General features: G+C 42.6%; 1 protein-coding gene across 1 annotated transcript in view; it reads left to right on the plus strand.

The window, feature by feature from the left end:
* Positions 1-18,552, plus strand: part of ebna1bp2 (EBNA1 binding protein 2) — a 45,236-nt gene extending 26,684 nt beyond the window's left edge. The window contains exons 3-9 of the mRNA XM_072510852.1: positions 3,269-3,441; positions 4,964-5,087; positions 6,178-6,267; positions 15,126-15,201; positions 15,386-15,491; positions 16,086-16,254; positions 18,106-18,552. Coding sequence (XP_072366953.1) covers positions 3,269-3,441; positions 4,964-5,087; positions 6,178-6,267; positions 15,126-15,201; positions 15,386-15,491; positions 16,086-16,254; positions 18,106-18,156 — 789 coding nt within the window. The 3' untranslated portion in view covers positions 18,157-18,552. The remainder of the gene's footprint in view (positions 1-3,268; positions 3,442-4,963; positions 5,088-6,177; positions 6,268-15,125; positions 15,202-15,385; positions 15,492-16,085; positions 16,255-18,105) is intronic.
* The last annotated feature ends 1,165 nt before the right edge of the window (positions 18,553-19,717 follow it).

Below are 19,717 nucleotides of genomic sequence, written 5' to 3' on the forward strand. Positions count from 1 at the left end.
CTAAACAGCTGGCTTGTAATGCAGAACAAGGCCAGCAGCGCGGGTTCAATTCCCGTACTGGCATCCCCGAACAAGCGCTGGAATGTGGCGACCATGGGCTTTTCACAGGAACTTCATTGAAGTCTACTTATGACAATAAGCAATTATTATTATTAAAGCTGGAGAATACGGTCGCACTGACTCTCGTGAATACACCTTTGTTACGACCCCAGTTGATGTTATAACTGGTGGGGAAGATCTCGGAATGGAACCCTGGCTCAAAAGACCATAACTTTTTTACTTTTTTGTAAAACGTGGAGGAGCTGAGTCACAGGACCGCAATGAGTTTTAACAGCAAGAAAAAAACTTTAACTAAATATGAAGAGTTGAATTATTATACAATACGCCTTCTTTCTCCCCCCCCCACCCCCAGCTTAACAAATACACACCAATTTTAAGGTTTACATTACAAAGTACATCATCAGCTACAATGATTTCAGTAACAGCCAATTTTAAGCACACACATACACGCACTCCACTCTGAACCCAAGTTAGTGCCTGTGGATTTCTCTTCCGAATTCCCCAGATTTTCACATGTGAGTTTCCAGTGGACAGTACGGTAGCACAGTGGCTTCGTAGCTCCAGAGTCCCAGGTTCGACTCCCGGCTTGGATCACTGTGTGGAGTCTGCATGTTCTCCCCGTGTCTGCGTGGGTTTCCTCCGGGTGCTCCAGTTTCCTCCCTCAGTCGAAAGATGTACAGGTTAGGTGGATTGGCCATGCTAAATTGCTCTTCGTGTCCGAAAAGGTCAGGTGGGGTTACGGGGATAGGGTGGAGGTGTGGGCTTAGGTAGGGTGCTCTTTCCAGGGGCCGGTGCAGACTCGATGGGCCAAATGGCGGCCTCCTGCACTGTAAATTCTATGAATCCAGTCCAAGATTTACACCACCCTCTAGGATTTCCTTTGCCTTAAGGCTTTTGCACAAGGTCCACTGATTTCCACTGTTATTTCAAATAATTTCTCCCAAACTATAGTAATTTCTCTCACACCTTCACACAGCGTTTTTCAAACTATTTTTCCCGGGACCCACCTTTGTCAACTGGCCGACCTTTGGGACATATGCAACGTTTGCTTACCTTTAATGTGATAGGTGAGCCTGCTTGGTTCTCGTCTCTCTCTCCAATCAGGTTTCATGTCTTGTAACCTGCCTACCCAGCTTTGTTTCATTTCCTGCCACCTACCTCCACCAGTATCTGCTGCTGCCATTGAGCTAACTCCTGCCAAATCACCTTGCCATTTTTCTGTCTTGTATTTATTCCACTACTGCTTTTAATTGCCATTTTTATTTGGAAGCATAATGATATGGAACATGTATTGGGGCTTGGCCAGAGAGAGGTACAGCTAGCAGAAAGCATTTGGAACTTGTTACAATAGTTATCATGACAGCTGAGAAGCGATAAAATAATGTGATTGCTCATCGTCCATCCGGTATTCCTCACATTTCTAAGAAATGATTTATTTATCTGTGATCACAGATGTCCTGATTTGCTCTGCAACTTCATGCAATACTTTCATGCTTAATTCTGTTGGGTTTTTAAACGGGCTGTAACACCAGGTTCCTCACCTGAGGAAGGAGCAGCGCTCCGAAAGCTAGTGACATTGAAACAAACCTGTTGGACTTTAACCTGGTGTTGTAAGACTTCTTACTATTTCTAATTGGGTCGATGTAGATATACTTTACTTGTCTCTTGTCATTAACACTATCAAGCTACATGATGAGAACTCACTAGTTAACAACAGAGGTGACAATATTCAACATTTATTGGAATTCAACTGAAGGATACAAACCAAATCGCTTGGGGCAAAGCATTAAAGTGGGGAAATAGTAAAATTGTGCCCTTCTTGGGGGTGACCAAAGCACCGTGCTAACAGCTGAATGTGCTATCTGATTGCACTGCAGAGATGGCAATCGTTACTAAAACCAGAGTACGGCATGGGAAATTGATGGTGGGTACATTGGAACAGTCTGGTCTCCTCCATTCCACAAACATCCATATCACTGTGAATAACTATCCACCATCTTTTGACATTCCAGCCGTTTGTTGGCGTTTCTATTTCCAGATATTCCGATTGTCCTGAAGCCAATATTACACTTTATTTTCTATGTACAGTAACTAAAGTCCGATTGGTTATTAACTTCAGTCGATTTCTCCAGTCAGTTCAGAATAAATCTTTCAGAGTCTGAAAGATGGGAAATATGCCTTGACTGTCTCTGGCCAGTCAGCTGTTCACACTTCACTCTCCTTTGGTTCCATTGCCAAAGCTCTTCTCAAGATTCATAAAGCTGGACACTCTGTTTTCTGTGTTGTTCAGTTACCATTTTACCCGCCCCAAATGGCAATATTTTATAAAACTTAGTGCGCTCTTCTGCGTTGCCTAATTACCAGGGATGTGGAAGATTAGTAAGGTGGGGAGCAAATGGCTGGGATTGTTCTTTACGTTCCTGGTGGAGGAATAGTCAATTAAAGTTGCCGAAAATTCAGTGACTTGAACAGATTTCTGGCCCATTTCCCTAAATATAGCCAATGCATAACATTACAAATAGCTTAAAAATCATAATGTGCTTTATATAGGAATGTTTATAAACGCCAGAGTAGCTGTGGGGGTGTAGTATCCATTGTTGTAACAACCTTGCATCGTAATACCCCAGCATTGTCTCGGGGGAAACTTCCATGGTGCTTTCAGGAGAAAAGTACAGTTCCAACATTTTGTTTTAAAATGGTGTGAAAGCCGGAATTACTTTGTTTTCTGCCCCGCAAATGCTGGCGGAAGTTATGCTTGCTCTATCAGAAATGAAGTTTAGGAGGGTAAGATATCCTAATAGAAGAACACAAAATCCACCCGTTACAAAGCTGTTTCAGACCATGGTGGGAGCATCGCGGCCCATAGCTCCGTGGCCCTTCTGACACCTCCTGTGACCGCCCCCGCAGATCCTGACCCGCACTTTGAAAAGCCTTAGCACTGCTGCAGGCATTGTTTTGGCCACTCGTGCTCCAATGCCTTTGTAACTCTGTGACTTTACTGAACAGTATCGGTTCTGGTACCCAGGTTCCTCTGTTGCGGTAACTCCAGACTTCTGGAAACATTAAATTAACACACTTAAAACTATCCCATATTTATAATGTTTGCTAAGAAAAATATACATCCCTTAAAACTACCTTTGAGCCTTTGCTTTCTGTGTGAAAGTGGTTAATATGGTTTTGGTTACATACCCTTTTTTTACATCTTCAGGTGGGGTTGAAACAATGCCTGGAAGACTTCAAGCAAGACATAGAGTGGGTGGAGAGGCTTGACATGACGAATGGCCCAGCTGCTGACATCATAGCAATTGCTGAAGGGAAATCAGTAACACAGGAACGTTCAGATATTGACCCAGATGATGACTTCCAACGTGAGATGTACTTGTAGGTACAAAGTTAACAGTTAACTCCAAGCTGCTGAAGAATGGTGTAATGGAATTGTATTGCAACAGCACTAACTCAGTTGGTCATGCCCTCATCTCTGAGTCAGGAGGTCATAGGTTCACATCCCTCTTCAGAGACTTGAACACACAAATCTGACACTCCAGTGTAATGCTGAAGGGTGTGCTGTCTTTCTGCTGCGCCATTAAACTGAGGCCTGATCCACATTCAGGCGGCCGTAAAGGAGCCCAGACAATATTTCTAAGACGAGCGGGGAGTTATCCCCAAAGTCCTTACAACCATTCAGCCCTTCGTCAAATTCACTTCAAAATGATCTGGTCATCATCACATTGCTGTTTGTGGAAGCTTGCTGTGTGCACGCTTCTTGCTGTGATTCCTATATTAACTATATCTCAGTTGGCTGTAAAGCACTTTGGGACATTTTAATGTAAGAGGTGCTATATAAATGAGTAGTTTTTCTTTCATTTGCATTGTACTGTGTTGAATTTCTGACAAGTACAACTGTGCCCTGATTCATTGTGTGTGTATATTTCCTATCTTCTGTATGTACAATGCACAATGCTTTTAGGAGTAAAAGAACCTATTGATATATTGTTTTGTTTTTTTGCATTACTGTAGCCTTCATTGAGAGAAATGCACTTTTAAGTTGAAACTATTTGTTTGGACTTAGCCTTGATCCTCTGTGTTCCATTTATCTAGGTTGAAGGAAATGAGTGGCATGGTAGCACAGTGGTTAGCACTGTCTGTGCAGATTCCGCATGCCCTCCCCGTGTCTGCGTGGGTTTCCTCCGGGTGCTCCGGTTTCCTCCCACAGTCCAAAGATGTGCAGGTTAGGTGTATTGGCCATGCTAAATTACCCTTAGTGTCCAAAAAAGGTTGGGTGGGGTTGCTGGGTTACGAGAATAGGGTGGATGTGTGGGTTTAAGTGGGGTGCTCTTTCCAAGGGCTGGTGCAGACACGATGGGCCGAATGGCCTCCTTCTGCACTGTTAATTCGGTGATGAAACAGAATTTTTGAATAGCTCGAGGTTCTCCTGAGGTGATTACTCCTTTTCAATGAGTATGCCACAATTGCCCTTTATCCAGATTATTTCGGAGGAGTTGCACAGCACTACATTGTGGTGTGGAAGGCAAAAGATAGGTTTGGTGCCTAAAATGTTCAAATATATTCTGGGTTTAAAAAATGAAGCAGCAATGAAATGGAGATAAATTAAGACTTCATTGTAACCAAAAGAAAAACAGTTTCAAACTAAGGCGAGTTTTATATAAAGAGGACTGGTATAAATGGGTTTTCATGTCGGCTTCCCTTCAAGACCCAGTTAATTTTAAAATGAAGTCAAAATTAAACACCAAGAATTGGGTCGTTTTCCATATGACTTTGAGATGAATTGATTCTTTTGAACCCATTTCAAAGTAAATATTCTCACAAATTCAGTGTAACTTTCACCAATCTGATATTTCAATGTCCTTCGATTTTCTTTTAATATTTTCACTTTTTAATTCAGTTATCGCCAAGCACAGGCAACTGTGTTAGATGCATTGCCTCGCCTACAGCGACTGAAAATTGCAACAAAGAGACCAGATGACTACTTTGCTGAGATGGCCAAGTCAGACCAGCAAATGCAGAAGGTGGGTAGCTACATATTGGAGTGATTTAGCTTTAACTGGAATATCAGGAGTTAACATCGGTAACTATTGCCCAATTTCTAACTGAGTACTTGATGCAAATCTAAGATACTGTTTCAAAGCAACCGCCTAGACCTAAAATTTTGGACCAGGAAGAGGAAATTAAAATATTTAATGATTGGTCCTAAGATGTGCTTTGTGGCAATTTCAACCATACGATAATATTTGAAGTCCATCCAGCAGGTCAGCTTACCATTCCAAGCATAAGAAAGTTATATGGGTGCCAATAGCTGCTTGAGGGTGAGGTGGGCGTATTTTGTTTTGTATTCTATAAGAAATAAAGACTTGTATAAATTCTGATTGGTTGGATGATTTTTATTGTGAGCCACAGTATAATGCATCCACAGTGTTGTGTTCTTTGCTCTGTTGGTAGCAGTCTCACACTGAATCAGGAAGTTGGAGCTTCAAGCTCCTCTCCACATCTTAAGTACATAATGTAGGTTGGTGCTTCAGTGCAATAGTGAGTTGCCAGATGTGTTTTCCCTCCACGGTAATAAGCAGAGATCCTATCTGTCTGCTCAGTGGTTCAAGTGGAAGTTTAGATTCCATGAACATTAGCTATTTGAAGCAGGGGTGGCATGGTGGCGCAGTGGTTAGCACTGCTGCCTCATGACGCTGAGAACCCGGATTCAATCCCGGCCCAGGTCACTGTCGCGTGGCGTTTGCACATTATTCCCTATGTCTGCGTGGGTCTCACCCCCACAACACAAAGATGCGCAGGGTCGATAGATTGGCCAGGCTAAACTGCCCCTTAATTGGGGAAAAAAATAATTGGGTACTCTAAAAAAAGATTTTTAAGCTATTTGAAAAAAAATTATGGAGCTTTTCTGGTGTCTTAGCTAACATTCTTCCCTAAAACAACACTACTGAAAACAAATTAACTGGTTGTTCAGCTTACTATTATTTGGATCACATTTGCCTCATAACACTAAGGACACTTTCAAGCTGTTCATTGCACATGAAGAAATTTGGGATATTTCTGATTGATGTATTAAGATTATGCAAATATAATTTTTTTAATTGCTTTTATTAGATTCGAGAAAAAATGTTATCGAAGAAGATCTCCATGGAAAAGTCTGAAAAGGCTAAACAGCTCCGAGCATTGCGAAAATATGGCAAAAAGGTAATTGCTTTTTTTTTTGCCCATGTGAATGTCCAGAATTTGACTCTTCCCAGTTGAAAATATGTTAATTTGTGCCATCTGACTGAGAAAGCTAGTGGTCTTAGTTTTGGGCTTAGTACTTGATTTGCTCCAGGAATATTACAAATGAAAGTTATTTGTATTCTGCAGTTGATAAAATTCAGCTATCTCTGCAAACTATTTTGAGGTCTTGCCAGAGTAGATGATGGAGTGCAAGTTGAAGCCAGAAGTTTTTAAATACAATAATTGGCAATTTCTTAGAACATAAAACATTACAGCGCAGTACAGGCCCTTCGGCCCTCGATGTTGCGCTGACCTGTGAAACCACTCTAAAGCCCATCTACACTATTCCCTTATCGTCCATATGTCTATCCAATGACCATTTGAATGCCTTCAGTGTTGGCGAGTCCACTACTGTTGCAGGCAGGGCATTCCACGCCCTTACTAGTCTTGGAGTAAAGAACCTACCTCTGACATCTGTCCTATATCTATCTCCCCTCAATTTAAAGCTATGTCCCCTCGTGCTAGACATCACCATCCGAGGAAAAAGGCTCTCACTGTCCACCCTATCCAATCCTCTGATCATCTTGTATGCCTCAATTAAGTCACCTCTTAACCTTCTCTCTAACGAAAACAGCTTCAAGTCCCTCAGCCTTTCCTCATAAGATCTTCCCTCCATACCAGGCAACATTCTGGTAAATCTCCTCTGCACCCTTTCCAATGCTTCCACGTCCTTCCTATAATGCGGCGACCAGAATTGCACGCAATACTCCAAATGCGGCCGCACCAGAGTTTTGTACAGCTGCAACATGACCTCATGGCTCCGAAACTCAGTCCCTCTACCAATAAAAGCTAACACGCCGTACGCCTTCTTAACAACCCTCTCAACCTGGGTGGCAACTTTCAGGGATCTATGTACATGGACACCGAGATCTCTGCTCATCCACACTGCCAAGAATTTTACCATTAGCCCAGTACTCTGTCTTCCTGTCATTCCTTCCAAAATGAATCAGCTCACACTTTTCTGCATTAAACTCCATTTGCCACCTCTCAGCCCAGCGCTGCAGCTTATCTATGTCCCTCTGTAACTTGTAACATCCTTCCGCACTGTCCACAACCCCACCGACTTTAGTGTCATCTGCAAATTTACTCACCCATCCTTCTACGCCCTCCTCCAGGTCATTTATAAAAATGACAAGCAGCAGTGGCCCCAAAACAGATCCTTGTGGTACACCACTCGTAACTGGACTCCAGTCTGAACACTTCCCATCAACCACCACCCTTTGTCTTCTTCCAGCTAGCCAATTTCTGATACAAACTAAATCACCCTGAGTCCCATGCCTCCGTATTTTCTGCAGTAGCCTACCGTGGGGAACCTTATCAAACGCTTTACTGAAATCCATATACACCACATCAACTGCTTTACCCTCCTCCACCTGTTTGGTCACCTTCTCAAAGAACTCAATAAGGTTTGTGAGGCACGACCTACCCTTCACAAAACTGGGTAGGTCGTGCCTCACAAATAGACTATCTCTAATCAAATTATTCCTTTCCAGATGATTATACACCCTATCTCTTATAAGCCTTTCCAAGATTTTGCCCACAACAGAAGTAAGGCTCACTGGTCTGTAGTTACCGGGGTTGTCTCTACTCCCCTTCTTGGCAATGAAGCTGTGGTCATGCAAAAGCTCCAATAATAGGGATGTTATGCTAACCGCATATAGAAAGCTAAGGAATGGTTTGATTAACGTTTTCAGGACTTTGACTCATCCACCATGGTAAGCATCTCTCCTCCTTCTCTGAATTCCTTTCAAAGATAAACTGACCCAACCTTAAATCAGTGCAAAGTTAAGAAACAATTTGTCACACCAAGAATGGTAGAAGTGTGGAATTCTCTACATAAAAAGTGGTTAAATGTTAGTTCAATTAATAATTTAAATTATGACATTGATAGATTTTTGTTGCCATGGGTATTAGGTGATTTGGAGCCAAGGTGGGGTAATGGATTTGAGACACAGATCCGCCAAATCCTACTGGATGGCAAAACAGACTCAATGGGCTGAATGGCCTAACTCTTGTTCTATGTCACTAATATTGTTAAAACACAGTTTTGCGCTCTCAGTAAGTTTATGATCTTAACTGCGTTGTAGATAATAATAATAGCTTATTGTCACAAGTAGGCTTCAGTGAAGTTACTGTGAAAAGCCCCTAGTCGCCACATTCCGGCGCCTGTTCGGGGAGGCCGGTACGGGAATTGAACCCGCGCTGCTGGCATTGTTCTGCATTGCAAGCCAGCTATTTAGCCCACTGTTCTAAACCAACCCCCCTTGATGCTGAGCAGAAAATAAATGCTGAAGATGGGGAAAATTAAAGAGAGACCCTTGTCAACTATTCAGCAACTGGTCTTCCAACAACATTGGTTAAAGCTTGGAAACTACATGGCCATTCTATTTGGCAGTGGCTAGGACGTCTAAGACATCAGGTGACCAAAGGAGAGAAAATAGGGACGTGTTATAACTATTTGATTCTGACCATACTAATTAAGATGCAGTTGACTTTTTGGAAGCACTGAGTTAGCCCCTCTGCTCACAAATCGATAAATTAGAGAAAGCTAATTTGCCTTGCCTTTCACTATTAAGACAATGGAACATCCTGGGTATGTCAGTTCATAATGGGCAATGCACCTTAATGTTTCATATGAGTAACAGCTTGGCCAAAGATGCAATGTATCTGACTACAATCTAACTAATAAAGCTTAATGCAGTTATTTGATAAGAGTAAGAAAATGCACTAGATTGCAAAATATCTCTTTCTGTAATATATTGTTTGTACTATGAAAACATCTATTAGTAATTTATTGAACTACAGCAATTTTTGTGGTTAACAGTGAAAGATGAGAAATAGGACAGGGAGGAAGCCATATGACCCCTCGAGCTTGCTCCATCATTCAATAAGATCATTGCGGATCTGACATTGGCTTTAACTGCACTTTCCCACATTCACCGTAACCTTCAGACTTCCTCTATGGTTTAAGAATCTGTTAGAGGGCAGCACGATGGTGCAGTGGCTAGCATAGCTACATCACGGCACCAAGGTCCCAGGTTCGATCCCGGCTCTGGGTCACTGTCCGTGTGGAGTTTGCACATTCTCCCCGTGTTTGCGTAGGTTTCACCCCCACAACCAAAGATGTGCAGGGTAGGTGGATTGGCCACACTAAATTGCCCCTTAATTGAAAAAAATGAATTGGATACTCTAAATTTAAAAATAAAACAATCTGTTAGATGAAGATCTACCTGTTTGTTTCATCAAAAGTTCTTTCTATTGTCATAACTACTCAGTTGTTTCTTACAGCTAGAAGGCACAATAAGACATTACACTTCTACCTTGTAGGTTTGCACCTGTACTTTACAATTTGTTTCATGGAACGGTACAAAAAGCACATATCAAGGAATGTATTTGTTAAGAGGACATTTGAGTTGGTTTTCTATGAACATAGATATCCCAATTTTCTCACTTCTAAACCGGGTATTTTTTCATGTGTGGATATATAAAAATAAAATATACACAATTTTACCTAATCTCGTAATTGATACCTTTGGGGTAACATGGTACAGCGGCCATCAGCATTCCAGTCGCTGGTCCAAGTGGCAGTTCTTCATGTGTGATGCAGCAGTGAATGCTGGCCCATCGTTCAACTACAGAGTATCGGAGTAGAATCTCATCCTGTCCACCCAACATCCACACAAACGTACCTTCCAAAAGGAGTCATTGTCTGACAATCAGGAGCCGAATTCTTGATGTGCTTCATTTCCTTTCCTCCCTGGCACAGGAATGCTAAGCAGCCTATTCAGATTTAATGTTTTAGAAGCTCTTGTCATATTTACATTTTTTTTTTAAAGTATAAATGAAATGAAAATCGCTTATTGTCACAAGTAGGCTTCAAATGAAGTTACTGTGAAAAGCCCCTAGTCGCCTGTTCGGGGAGGCTGTTACGGGGATATTTATTCAAATTTTCAAAATTTTTACAATTTACAGCAGTAACAAAACCCACCCAACACATTAAATCCTCCATCTCCCCCCCCCTCTTCAGTCAATGGCAACCAATTCTCCAAACAACATTACAGCACAGGAACAGACCCTCTGGCCCACCAAGCCTGTGCCGATCCAGTTTCCTTATTTAGACCTGCCACTTATTGCTCAAACGATCTATATTTCCCCCATTCTCCGTCCGTACTTGTGACTATCAAGATTACATTTTAAACGTTGCTATCATGCCTGCCTCCAGGCACCCATCGCACCCTGCGTGAAAACATTTCCCTGCACAGCTCCCCTAAACATCGCCATGCAGAACCCCCAAAATGGTGCTGAACACGGTCCTCCAAAATGTTTCCAGCTTCGAGCAAGACTAAAATATATGGACATGGTTCACAGACATCTTCCACCGCCTCAAACAACCGGCTCATCCTTGACTTTGTCAAGTGCGCCCTGTACACTACCTTCAGCTGTATCAGCCCCAGCCTCGCACACAAAGCCAAAGCATTCACCCTCCGCAGCGCCTCACACCACAATCCCTCCTCCACTGCCACTCCCAGCTCTTCCTCCCATTCCAGCTTAACCCCCCATAGACACCGAATCCTCCCATACATCATTGAGATGACTCCCCTCGCCAACCCAAACCCTCTGCTGACAGCACCACCTCTAACAACGAGGAGGCAGACGCTATCGGGAAAGTCGAAGACCTTCCTCGCAAAGTCCCACACCTGCCTGTACCGGAAGCTATGTCGTCGTATCTCTCTCTCTCCCTCTCTCTCTCTCTGCCCCCCCCCCCCCCCCCCCCCCAACCAAAAGTTCTCATTCAATTCCTCCAAGCTTGCCCTCCTAGAAACAGATCCTTCATCACTGAAGAAATCTACCATGCGGAATTAGTGAAGTCTTGCGACACTAAAACTCGGTAGAAGTTTGAGTTAAACTTCTCGGATGCAAACAAAATCTTTATTGCCTCTATTTGATTACAATTAGGAGAAACTTAAATCTATTCTCAATAAAGTCCAGCTCGCAAAAGGACTTAAAGAGAAGTAACTTGTACACAATTTAACTTTCAAAATAATACCGAAATGGTTTCTTGCTTACGGCAAAACAGCTTGCATTTACTTCAAGAGTTAGAGTGGAAAAGTGAAAATGAGAAATAGAGATAGCGAATAGTTAGATCAAAGTATAGGATTTCATCTTGCTCAGTGAAAATGTTGTTTTTATCTCCCAATTAGTTTATGCATGTGTCAGGCTTTTTGTGGCTCTGTTGAAGCTATATGTTTTATCATGGACCTGAGGTTATGAGTGCTGAAATCCTCATTTTAAAATGGGTATTAAAACTGGGTCTTAATATTTACACTAAATAGTCCTTTTTACCTGTCAGATCTATCGGGAAATAGTCGATTACTATCAATCACCCTAATCCCCTTCTCTTCCCATTCCCCAAAGCTCACATCCATCCTCCCTGACTCAAAGCCCTGATTTCCTCGATTGGCAACCCCCCTGACTCCCAACCTAAAATGCTGCTGAAATTGCCTCCAAATCTTCCGCTTGACCACCACCACTGGACTCACCGAATACTTCCCTGGGCCCCTTGGGAGCGGTGCCTTTGCCAGCGCACGCAACCCCGACCCCCTACATGAGCCACTCTCCATCCCTGAACCTTCTCTGCATTCGCTGCCCAGTAATAATACATCAAATTCGGGAGGCCAAACCCCTCAACTGCCATTTCCTCTGCAATATCACCTTGCTTATCCTAGCCACCTTCCCCGCCTAGTTAAACAAAGAAATCAGCCTATCCACTCCCTTGAAAATCCCTTCGGCAAAAAGACTGCAGGCACTGAAACAAACAAAAATGGTAAAATATTTATCTTCACTGCCTGTACCCACCAACGACAGGGGAAGATTATCCCACCTCAACAAATCAGCCTTCACCCTCCCCACGAGCTAGAGAAACTGAACATCTGAAGACCTGCCCAATCCCGGGCTACCTGCACCCCCAGATACCTTCATATTTACATTAACTTCTTTAGGTATCAATGTTTTACTCAGCTGAGAAAAAGGATTTTTTTTAAAGCATCTCTAATTGTAGTAGACAATGTCATAGTGCAGGAAAATAGAGAGAGAAGAAGTAAGCTATATATTTTGATATCTAAACAAAAAAAACAGAAATGGTAATAGAACCAGCAAGATGTCGTAAACTGAAATCTTGAAACAATTACCTGTGTACAAGATATTGATGCTGCTGTGGAAACCACCTCCTGATAGAAACTTAATTTCTATTTAGTTTTAATTAGGAGCTGCTACCAGCATTGAAGCATTTAATAAGATTTAACACAAAAAGTTAATAAGCAAGATAATAGTTCATGCAGTTAGGGAACAATATGGATGGAGGATTGGGAAATGGACAGGAAACAGAGAGTAGGGATAACCAGTGTATTTTCAAGGTGGCAAGCTGTAACTATTAGAGTGCTCGAAAGATCAATACTGGGAGCTTAGTTGTTTACAATCCATATTAATGACCCAGATCTTCCAAGGAGCAGTAATGATCAGTGGATTACCACTGCACTCAAAAGGTTCCTCCGAACCATGCTGATGCACATTTCTTCCGGTCCTGGCTTTTAAAGAAATAGGCAGTGCAGCATCCCTCGGGAACTGTGTCGGAGCAGATAGAGCCGGGGGAAGGCAGCCTTTTTGTGACACTAGCTGCGATATCATTTTTTAAATCTCCAGTCTTTGAATATTCATGACCGGGTGAATGGATGTATGAATGAATGGGCAGGAAGGAGTTTGAGGGGGTGGGTGAGGGAGGTGAGTCGGGTTGGGTTGTTGGGAGTAGTCGGAGGAGGTTGTAGTCAGGATGCGGAGAGAGGTGGTCAAGGGCCAGGGGGGATGTTTGGGGTGTCAGTTATGGAATTGTCCAGGCATTACACATGATTAAATCTGTGTAACATTTCCTGGGTAACTACTGGTAAGCACTAGTCCCAAGTCTCTGACTATAACACAGAGTTGGAGACATTCGTGCAGGGTACCAGGAGCCGGTGAATTGTCCATCGGAGGTTTAAAACTTCCTGGACATTTCTCATGTAGATCTGCACATCAGGACTTCCACAGGGTCTTGTTGTGCATAGATTATCATAGAATTTACAGTGCAGAAGGAGGCCATTCGGCCCATCAAGTCTGCACCGGCTCTTGGAAAGAGCACCCTACCCAAGGTCAACACCTCCACCCTATCGCCGTAACCCCACCCAACACTAAGGGCAATTTTGGACACCTAAGGGCAATTTAGCAAGGCCAATCCACCTAACCTGCACATCTTTGGCCTGTGGGAGGAAACCGGAGCACCCGGAGGAAACCCACGCACACATGGGGAGGATGTGCAGACTCTGCACAGACAGTGACCCAAGCTGGAATCGAACCTGGGACCCTGGAGCTGTGAAGCAATTGTGCTATCCACAATGCTACCGTGCTGCAACTTCAGTCATACATCCAGTCTGATCTATGAAGATTTGGTCCAATGACTTGTCAAAGAGACAGATAGTAATGTATCCTGTCTTACTGATAATACAAAGCTAAGTGGATTGTGAGGAGGAATAAAAGAGGCTGCAAAGAGATTAATAATTAAGCGATTGAGCAGAAGGTGAGAAATGGAGTGTATTGTGAGGTTATTCACTTTGGGAGTAAGAATAAGAAGAACTTTTTTTTTTAAACCAGCATGAAACTTCTAAACCCTGATGTCAGCCAACAAGTCACAGTAAACCACATGGATATGTAACAAAATGAGCCTAGCACGGCCTGGCATATTTACTGTGCCCTCATCCTTGCAGTATAAGTGTCTGCCTAAACTAGACACACAAAAGCAAGTCAGATGGTACTGCTTTTCCCACTCCATTGCCCCCTGTCCATCTATCATCCTGCCTGCCTCTGTCCCCATAACCTCTATGTTGTAAGGCCACATTTTTACCGTAAAATCAGAGGGGGCTTTCTCTGCTTTCACGGGCTCATTCAGAGGGGACGATCCAAAAATATAAAAGGGCAGCACGGAATATTGTAATGTTGAAACCAGCATAGCTTAGCTGAAACTCAATTTTTAAATATCATAAATGCCATTTGTCATAAATCAGATGTCCTAAAGTCCGGGATTGCCAGCATAGGGATTTGGTAAGATCACACCTGGAGTACTGTGCATAATTATGGATTCTGTATCTAAGGAAGATATACTTGACAACAAAGTTTTACTAGATTGGTTCCTGGGTTGAGAGACTGAATAAATTAGGCATATGTTGTCTGGAGTTTAGATGAACGAGAACTGATCTCATTGAAACATCAAAGATCCTGCTGAAGAGCTTGGCAGGTTGAGCACTGAGGTACTTTTCCCTGGATGGGGAATCGAGGACTTGGAAGCACAGCATCTGGATAAAGGGTCGATTACTTAGGATCGAAATGAGGAGAAATTTCATAACTTGGTGTTGCGAATTTTTGGAATTCTCTACATCAGAATTATGAATGCTCTCTCATCGAGTATATTTAAGGCTTTGATGGACAGATCTTTTGGTGTTTTCTGAAATCAAGGGATATAAATGCAGCATTAAAATTCTAACCACCAACAGGAGCTTGTTCATTCTTGATTTGGTTTTGCAACTTAAGAATTTGGCATTGGTAGATAAATATTCAGATTCCGAATTGGTGCTCTGCTGAAATAAATTTAATACATATGAAAATGGAACAGGTCCTTGATGCAAAAGGATTGTAACTTTTTTAATCCAGTAAGGTGATTTGTAACTTATCAATCAATATTCTTTTTTTCATAGGTTCAAATAGAAGTTATACAGCAACGGCAAAAAGAAAAGAAAGCCATGATGACAGCAGTGAAAAAGTACCAGAAAGGTTTGTTCTGTGTTTTGTCCCTACACATTAGAGGATTTGGAGATTGTTGTCGGCATTTTAACCCTGTTTCACCAGAATCCAAGAGGTTGGAGAAAACCAGATATATTTGGAGACATTTTTGTTTTGCTGCTTACTCAAAAATACTGATGAATAAGATTTGAATTCTGTCTTCTTTGATCTTCAGGACTCTCCGACAAACTGGATTTCCTTGAGGGTGATAAGGTTTCTTCAAAAGCAAAGAATGAAGGTGGAGAGGGATCAGCGGCTAGAATTGCACCACAGAAGAAAGGGTAAGAGATTATGGTGCAGAGAAAAGTTCACCCTCCATTCTGATGTGTTTCTTTGTTACCAGGAGCAATCGAGCAGAAAGGCTGACAGCTAACTATTCACTATACACATCTGGAGTCAGTTCACGGATTGCTAAAAACAATTTTAAAAATAGTTTGCAACTTGAGACTGAAGATTGGAAATCAAAGTCAGTAATGTCAGATCCTACCATCTAGAGGGAAAAGGTTTGTCACTGGGGTGCAACATATGAAACTCTGTATGACTTGGTATGGTAGACCTTAAGCTTATTATGTATGATTCCTGGATTGGACTGATACAGTATGTATAAAGTATTCGTATGAATCAATTAGTAGCCAGTTAAAGATTGCCTTTCATCGGAGCAGGTTACGTACTTGTCCTTTAGGGATTGTGTTGCTACAAGATGGATTTAAATAGAGGACGAACAAAGTTCAAATAACCCATAGATTGTACTCCAGTTAATATCAGAACGGTTGCTTTAAGCATCTTTGTGAATTACTCCTGATAACTGCATATAACTGTAGGATCTATTAAATTGGTTATTGACAGCAAACTGTGATTTATTTTTTTAAATCCAGACTAAATACAAAGAGGAAATTCAAAAATGAGAAGTTCGGGTTTGGAGGGAAGAAAAGTGGCCTGAAGTGGAACACCAAAGACAGTCACAATGATGTCTCCAGCTTCAGATCAAAAATTGCACATTCCAAAAAGAGTGGTTTTGGAAAAGGAGGAAGAAAGAATGCAAATGTAAGTATTAATATTACAGTTCTTACAATGAGATGCTAATTGTTATTTTTTAAAAATCCAATTATTAGCAAAGTAAAGTTGCTATAGCCCCTGATGACCATAGGTTACTTTGAGGGGGAGAGCTGACTGGTGGTGATTTAACCTGAGGATCACCACACCTCAGGCAAGGGGTACGGTTGAGAAAGCGGGGCCTTCATAAATAACTTCAGCCAGTACGGGAATTGAACCTGTGCTGTTGGTCTCGCTCTGCATCATGAATCAGCAGCCCAGCCAACTGAGCTAAACCGGCCCTCATAGCCAGCTCATGAATATTGTTGGCATTCTGTAATTAACTTCCATTTTGTCTATGCTTTCTCTTTACTAGAGCTCTTGAATGTTGTTGGCATTCTGTAATGAACTTCCATTTTATAGAATCATAGAATTTACAGTGCAGAAGGAAGCCATTCGGCTCATCGAGTCTGCACTGGCCCTTGGAAAGAGCCCAGTAACTCCACCTAGCCTAAGGGCAATTTAGCATGGCCAATCCACCTAACCTGCACATTTTTGGACTATGCTTTCTCTTTACTAGAGCAATCCAAAGCATAATCCCAGTGCCCTACGTTCTCCCCATAGTTCAAACCTTCCTTTATACAGAAAACTGTTGTAAAAATTTGACTGTCTAATTGTACTGGAAAATGGAATTCTAGAATGGGGATGTTGGGGCATCTTTTCACCTTCAATGTGAAAAGCATTGCTCAAATAAAGAAAAATTAGCTTTTAGGAAAGGGGACTGTCTTCCATTTTCAGGCCTTCCTGTTATTATCAGGGGCGTCATTCTCCGACCCCCCGCCGGGTCGGAGAATGGCCGTTGGCCGCCGTGAATCCCGCCCCCGCCGAAGTCTCCGGTACCGGAGATTGGGCGGGGGCTGGAATCGGGCCGCGCCGGTTGGCGGGACCCCCCGCTCAATTCTCCGGCCCGGATGGGCCGAAGTCCTGCCCAGAAATTGCCTGTCTCGCCGGCGTAAATCAAAGTTGGTATTTACCGGCGGGTCAAGGCGACGTGGGCGGGCTCCGGGGTCCTGGGGGGGGGGGGGGGGGGGGGGGCGCGGGGCGATCTGACCCCGGGGGGGGCCCCCACGGTGGCCTGGCACGCGATCGGGGCCCACCGATCCGCGGGCGGGCCTGTGCCGTGGGGGCACTCTTTCCCTTCCACCTCCGCCACGGCCTCCACCATGGCGGAGGCGGAAGAGACTCTCCCCACTGCGCATGCACGGGAAACTGTCGGCGGCCGCTGACGCTCCCACGCATGCGCCGCATTTCCGCGTCAGCTGGCGGGGCAACAAACGCCATTTCCGCCAGCTGGCGGGGCGGAAATCCCTCCGCCGCCGGCCTAGCCCCTCAATGTTGGGGCTCGGCCCCCAAAGATGCGGAGCATTCCGCACCTTTGGGCCGGCGTGATGCCCGTCTGATTGGCGCCAGTCGGCGGACATCGCGCCGTTGGGGGAGAATTTCGCCCCTGATATCAATGCTTCTCTGAATATTGCATCCAGTGCATGTCAAATTGGGAACCAAGGAAAGGGGAACTGAAGGTTTTGTGCATTCCTGCTATATTTGTATAACTTAGAACAGATTTTAACTGGAGTGTTATTCTTAATGTGGTTTAGCAGAGAAATTGAAGAAGAAAGAAATCTTAGCGAAGCTGCACTTACTCTATACATGTCCCCTCCCCTTTGGAATAGATGTTATTTCTTCCAATTGTTAAACGGTTTTTCTTTTCTTTTGGGGAGGGAAGAGAAGAATGAATAAACTTGTTCTTTCAAACTATGGTTCAAACCTTGGATTTGTTTGTAAAGTATCATCTTTCATTTGCAGAAACGTCCTGGCAAAAGGAATCGACAGAAGATGAAAAACAAAGCACGATAATGAACTGGAAATAGAGAAGGATTTTGCTATCTTGTTTCCCCACAGTGTGGGGTTTAATGAACTTGGTTTTGCTCTTTTGAATATGTATACAGATTTTACATGAGGATACTGAATGTTACGTGCAAAAGAAGAAGAAATATGCTTTTGATTATTAAGTACAACATTTTTGATTGAAGTTTGTAATTTTCTGGAAACGGTTGACTTCTGAAATATTTTTGTAAATCACTTCAGAAATTACTGTTAAAAATGGTTCCCTTTTATGATCACCTAACTTTAACCACAGACCGTTTAGCTATTTATCACTCTATCTTTCAATGCATGACCAGACTTAGTGGTCCTAGAATAAGCTTGTATATTTGTAGTGCCACAGGATTATTAAACAGTGCAAAAATAAAATCCAGCATCTCGTTTTCCATCTTCTGGTCTGAGCATAACATATTTATTTTGGATGCTGTGCAGAATAATCTATTTGAGCATTCAACTTCCAATTCAAATTGTTTTAGTCTCGAGTAACATTGTGTGAATTTGCTCCCCTCTAGGGCAGGGAGATTCTGATTAAATCTATTCATCCTCTCTAAGCACCTTCATGATGGTGACAGGAAATTCACTTCAATGTATTAGGATGGCCAAGAATAGCACAAAGAGTAGAAACTGAGTAAAAGTTAAAAGCTAGCCAAATCGTACCATTAGTGATTCTCCCAGAATTGAATCCCTCTGGACAATCCTTTTTTTCATCTCGACTCCAGTGAAAGTAAGAACAACAATTTGTCAGGGTCCACACTTAAAATGTCTTTGCTGTTTTCATTTGGTTCTTCTCAAACATATTTTATTTCTGTTCGAGAGGTTTTTTTCCAGTTGAGGTACCATGCTCGTTAGATCAATAAATCTGGGGAAGGTGTGAATGTGAAGGCTAGTAAGAAAAGAGAAGATTTGCCGTGACTGCTCTCTTACCAGCTATAATATGACACTGCCTCTGATGAGATTGGATGCTTTTCCTCATCAATAATGATGTGTTGCTGGGAGTACTATTAGGAGAAAAACTAGTGTTCAGTACTCTATATACTTGGGAAATATCAGGAGTCCACTAAGAAAATCAGAGGACACCTTCCTAGAATGATATCTCGACCCTTATTAGCATTAATCATCAAGATTTTGACTAGTGTTTAATTGTCTATGTGCCAGTCTTGTTCAATAAAATGACACCAATTTTACTGCTGTGACACAATTTTAGCCATGATGCTAATGAAAAACACCTTCATCGCAATACTTTACGTGCATATTTACTGAAACACATCTCCCATCGTTCAGTGTGGAACTTTGCAGTCTCTCTTTCACCAAACTTTGGAATTCCAGCATGATTTTAACAGATGCACAAACAAAAATCATAGTGCAGCTTTTTGTTTTTTTGTCCAATGATTCTGTGACTTTTTCAAGAGCGATTGTGCAAGTTAGCATTTTCAACAGCGATGTGTCAGACCTGTCCCGACTCTCCACCCAGAATAGGAATGCAGATTGTCCAAGCTGATAGAAAGATAGCATACGATATTCTTGGTGTTTCCTT

This window comes from Scyliorhinus torazame, chromosome 7 (assembly GCF_047496885.1).
Source record: "Scyliorhinus torazame isolate Kashiwa2021f chromosome 7, sScyTor2.1, whole genome shotgun sequence".
In the NCBI taxonomy this organism is placed as follows: Eukaryota; Metazoa; Chordata; class Chondrichthyes; order Carcharhiniformes; family Scyliorhinidae; genus Scyliorhinus; species Scyliorhinus torazame.